The sequence below is a fragment of the Vicia villosa genome, linkage group LG6, assembly GCF_029867415.1.
Source record: "Vicia villosa cultivar HV-30 ecotype Madison, WI linkage group LG6, Vvil1.0, whole genome shotgun sequence".
Classification (NCBI taxonomy): domain Eukaryota; kingdom Viridiplantae; phylum Streptophyta; class Magnoliopsida; order Fabales; family Fabaceae; genus Vicia; species Vicia villosa.
The window spans coordinates 137,088,350-137,093,612 of NC_081185.1; the positions used below are offsets into that span (position 1 = coordinate 137,088,350).

Sequence of the window (5,263 nt, forward strand, 5' to 3'; positions counted from 1 at the left end):
TACAACGAGAGCATGTAGGAGCCAGTCTGCTCGCCTTATAGAAATCTCATTAGGACCTGCACCATCATCACCTGCGTCAACATGTTTGACAGACCTATCACTCAATCTCTGAATATACCTTCGTCTGATCCTCCAGGCCTCAGCGCAAATATAATATAAATAAGGGTTAAATAAGTTTTTGGTCCCTCTAAATATTTTAAATTTCGTTTTTAGTCCCTCAAAAAATTTCCTTCAAAGAATGGTCCTCCTAAAATTTTTCGTCCACACTTTTGGTCCTTCCTGTCAACGTCCTTTAACAGAAGCTGATGTGGCATGCCACGTGGCAATGCCAGCGTGGCTAGATGTTGACGGCTAAAGTCAACATGACTAAGAGTAGCTACGAAATTTTATGGGTTTAACTAGCATCTAACCTTATCCACGTGACTTGACACGTCATTATCTGGCCACGCTGACATTACCACGTGGCATGCCATATCAACTTCTTTTAACGACCATTGACAGGAGGGACCAAAAGTGTGGACGGAAAACTTTAGGAGGACCATTTTTTGAAGGAAGTTTTTTGAGGGACTAAAAATGAAATTTGAAATATTTAGAGGGACCAAAAAATTATTTAACCCTATAAATAATTAATTAGGTACTTTATTTTATTTATTTTACATTTAAGGATAATATGGTCTTTTCATAACTCACATAGGGGTGCAAGTTACTTGTAGGGGTGCCAACTAAAAAGCTCCCATATGAGATAGTAACCAAGCCCAATAATTGGCGGGTCTTTTCTTCCAATTTGACATTTGAATTAACCAACGGCCAATGAGCAGTGTCCAAGATGGGAACCTCTTTGCCGGAGATGGATCCCGCCGAGATTTACACCGCATCAGACACCATGAATTCCTCCACAATATTTCACACAATCAACGACGTCGTAGGGTTCGTTCTTTACATGCACCAGCAAATTCCCTCGTAATTTCTAACTACTCACCTTTTCGATTTCATTTTTCTTTCTTCGTTTTGTTTTCAATTTTCATCATTCTATGCATTTTATTCATGCAGCACTGTTCAGGATATGAGCGTTGAGTTCGATTCAATGCATTCCGAGTATAAACAACTGGTAATTCATTTTATTTCATTATTTTTATCGGCGTTGTTAACGGTTGATAGGAGAAACTAGATGTTTGTTCAAATTCTGATCCGAAAAATTTATACAGCGGTTCTATAGCCGCAATTTAGCAAAATTTATACTAAATGTGTGTCGGAAATTGTTTGAATCGAACGGTTATTAAATGATCTGATTATGTTTGTAATTTGATTGGAATCTGAATTTGTTGATGTTAGGAGATGGATATGGGAAATGAAGTGAAGGCGTCGTTTAGGAGAAAGCATGCGAGTAGAATGAGGGAAATCAAAGTAGGAATAAAGAGATTGAATAAGTTGATGAGTTCTCTTTCGAATTTACAAATTGCGCTTAAAGTGATTATCCATGAGTGTCATGCCATAGATGGAGTCATTTTGGCTCTTGGAGGTAGCTCTCTTAGGCCTCAGAATGTTTATGTGTTGGAATTTCCACGTCGAGTTGATGTTTCCAATGCTGGGGATGATGATTTTGCTAGGAGTAAAGCTGCAGAGGCTCTTTGCAGAAAGGTTCTTTAGTTAGCCAATTTCTTTCTTTTTTGTGTTTAGGTTTTTTGGATTGAAATGCAATATGGTTTGTCTGAGGTCATGTTTTTGTGATTCTTTAACAGGCAATTCGAACATTGATATCAAAGGATGCTGGGTCTGTTACATATCCTGGTAGTTATTGACTTTACTGATTGATAAACATTCATATTGAACAATGAATACTCCAATTGGTCCTTCAATTCATCTATACACGAGACATTGATTGGGTTGGTCCTTTGAAGATTTTGGACATTAGTTTGGTCTTTTGTGGTGTAGATAAGCATCAATTTCAGGACCAAATTGATGTTTGAATACATGTTGAGTGTCTGAATTGATATTGGTTCAAACATCGCGGGGTCAAATTGATGTCTAAAATCCTTGGTGGGGCTGACTTGATGTCCGGTTTGTAACTTTGAAATACTAATTTGAATGTTTACAATTTTAAAGAATTTTCTTCATGTTATGTCATTTATTGTTTTTCTTTATTCCATACTTACCCAAGGGTTATATTTTACCTTTTTTGTATAGGTCCAAACAAATTGTTTGTATTGATTAAAGCTCCTTCTTCTTTCAACCAACCCCTGCATTTTCTGCCCAAGCGTGATTTTAAGTACAACAGAAAGGTAAACTAGATATTGAGGACATATTTAATTTGTGATTGTCCTTCTTTTAAGTTGGAAGTATATGATGATTCCTGTTTGCATCGAGCATCATATGCTGTATTTGTTGGTGTTGCCTTTATAGTGAGTGATGCTGATGATTTCTTTATTTGGTAAAGAAGACAGTTAGTGGTATATATGTTTACTGTTTTTTTGGTGCATCACTTAATCAATCAGATATTGCAGTAATTTTTTTTTGTTTATCAATTCATCTATATATTTGAGCAACTCAATTAGTTATGAACTTGATGAAACTCGTGGCAATTTGCAATTCATCTCTATTGTGATCATTCTTTGGGAATGATTCATCAGTAAACCTGACTACCTCACTTCAATTTCTTATGAGCTATGACTTTGATTGATGGTTTCGTTGTTCCAATCAACTTGTTGTCCTTTGGAAATGATTGATGGTTTCGTTGTTCCAATCAACTTGTTGTCCTTTGGAATCGAAACACATTGTTTTTATCTCACTCTCTGAGTGCTTTAGGAAGTTTATTTAAGACAATATAACATAAACAATCTTTCAGTATTTCTTAGGGGGTGCTTGGCATATCCAAAACCTAGTTAACATGGTGAAAAATGGAACCAATTATAGAAAGCCTCTAAAGAGAATGATGAGCCTGTTGAAACTTGAAAGTGAAATCAAATGTTGTATAAACTAATTTTATTTTATTAGATTGAGATTCCCAATACCTAGTAATAGGATCTTATGCATGTATTCCCTGCGCTAATCTGCATTTTTGCAACAGATTGTGCCTCTCAGGCTGCTGTTTAAGTGCCGAAACCAGGATCAAGAAGTGGCTACTTCTACTTCTGAAGATTTGATCTGGTAAATTTATTATGATATGGATATTTATTTGATAATGGCACATTTTTGTTTAGATGAATAGCCTTTTGTATACCAAATTGCTTGTTTATAACTATTCGATGTATTGGTGGAGGTGAAAAACTGCAGAAAACATGTTAGGTTTTTGTCTAAGAGCAGATCATTACTGTTTCTCAGGGTACAAAAAATTTGCTTTGCTTCTGACCTTTCTAAATAACATTCCTTTTCACATTTACCATTTATATTTTCATCCATTACAAGGTCTCTAGTCTTTTTTACTTAACTGTATTACCGATATATCATTCAGCATTGTTGACTTTGAAATGACTTACACCTTCTACATCGCAGGTTCCAATGCCGGCATGTAATAAAAGGCCTTGAAATGAATGCAATGCCAGAAGAATGAAATCCTCCATTCCAATATAGGATGGAAAATCATGTAAATACTATGACTTGTTCTTTAATTGAAGTTGATGTACCCCATTTCATTTTAGTTAAGATGTAAGGTTGATAAGCTTAAACATCATTATTGTTGCAACATATTAGACCAAGATCACCATCTACCATAAATGTGAGAAGGTGAGAAACACAGGTGTTGGGGGATTACATATTACAGTTGCCTTTAAAGAACCTTTATAGAGAATTAGATGAATTAAGAACGTTGGTTGGCGTATTAAATTTGTTAAAAGAGAGAATTATTTAATATTTGTATTTGTATAAGAATATGCATTTTAAAATTCAAAGAGAATCTTATTAAAAAGGAGAAAGAAAAAAACTCAAGAGTTTTATATTTAAGAACTAAAGTAGTATTAGATAAATCCGTTAGAAAAACCTTTGATTGCAATTTTTCATGATGAACAATAGAAGATCAATACTATGTATGGAACTTATGAAAAAGGATGCATATAACATGACATATCAAGATTCTATACTCAACCTTATACCAATATCCTCCATACTAAATTCTATACTCAATCTTATACCAATATCCTCCATATTGTAGCTTTGGGGCTATTGCTTGGCACTAAACCACTGGTAGCCTCTGGGAGTTTCCATTGGTAACTGTTATGGTTATTTTTTGGGTCAATGGCATTGACATTGGGTTGGACTTTTAGAATTATTTAAGGCATTCTAAACATTGTTTCTCCACTCTAGTGAAAAAAATTATCTTAAGAATTTGGAAATGCATATTCGGATGCATTCCAATTACATTCATTTTTGGGTCAGACCTTAATATGTCAAAAAATTATGGAAATGCATTTCCATGTAACTTATAAAGATGCATCTTCGGACACTATTTTAATCAAAAGGCGGCAGAGTCTTTTCTCCTTCCTCACTTTTCAAAATACTCTCAAAACTCAAACTCTCAAAACTCTCAAAACCTCTCAACTCTTAAACTCTCTCAACTCTCAAACTCTACACTCAACATCCAATCGATAAAAGAGCTCACTCAACATCCAATCGATAAAAGAGCTCACTCAACATCAAACTAAACTCATTTTTGGTAAATTTTTTACTTTTCTATATATATATTTTTTAATTTTTTTATACATTTGTAGAAATTAAGAATTAGATTCACTACTACAAAAAAGACATTTAACAATGGTTGGAAAAGATATATAATCACGCAGGTCCTGGCGTTGTTATGTAGAGTGTTGTTATAAATGCATTACTTACAATCATGATCCTGGGACTGTTGTAGTATACTGAAAAGCGCTCGCGATATCACAACGGTTAGTTAACTCAAACATTGTGATTGACCTAAATGTCACAGGTTCGATTCTCAAGAGCAACATTTTGGAGTTTATATTATTTTGGCGTTCAATATACAACCACAGTTAGTTTTTATAACCGTTGTCAAAATATATGTTGTTTTTAAAAAAGGAATTCTCTGCTTTTAAAAATATACACCCATTTGTGAATTGAATATCAAAACTTAAATTACATCAATGACACAATTCCATTAGGAACCAAACAACCCACAATGTACACATCATTACATCAAATTATACATAAGAAGTAGTTGAAGGATTATCAAAGAAGGGAAAAAGAAATTTGAAAAGACAAAGAGATGGAATTATTCAACAACTCGAGGTAGCTAGTCATCTAGAAGATCTTTCCA

The 5,263-nt window shown here is 34.2% G+C and overlaps 1 protein-coding gene across 1 annotated transcript; it reads left to right on the forward strand.

Annotated features, from left to right (window-relative positions):
* Positions 1-763: 763 nt before the first annotated feature.
* On the forward strand, positions 764-3,851 carry LOC131612492 (uncharacterized). The gene is made up of 7 exons (XM_058884285.1): positions 764-960; positions 1,051-1,108; positions 1,333-1,638; positions 1,740-1,788; positions 2,185-2,279; positions 3,065-3,144; positions 3,490-3,851. Exons 1-7 carry the CDS (start codon positions 827-829, stop codon positions 3,545-3,547), a joined length of 780 nt encoding a protein of 259 aa, XP_058740268.1. The 5' UTR covers positions 764-826; the 3' UTR covers positions 3,548-3,851.
* Positions 3,852-5,263: the final 1,412 nt, after the last annotated feature.

Excerpts from the sequence above, each read along its gene's own strand:
- LOC131612492 (XM_058884285.1), top strand. The coding sequence starts at position 827 with ATGGGAACCTCTTTGCCGGAGATGGATCCCGCCGAGATTTACACCGCA. Across the intron at positions 1,789-2,184 it reads TGGGTCTGTTACATATCCTG|GTCCAAACAAATTGTTTGTA; the intron begins GTAGTTATTGAC and ends TTTTTTGTATAG. Across the intron at positions 3,145-3,489 it reads ACTTCTGAAGATTTGATCTG|GTTCCAATGCCGGCATGTAA; the intron begins GTAAATTTATTA and ends TCTACATCGCAG.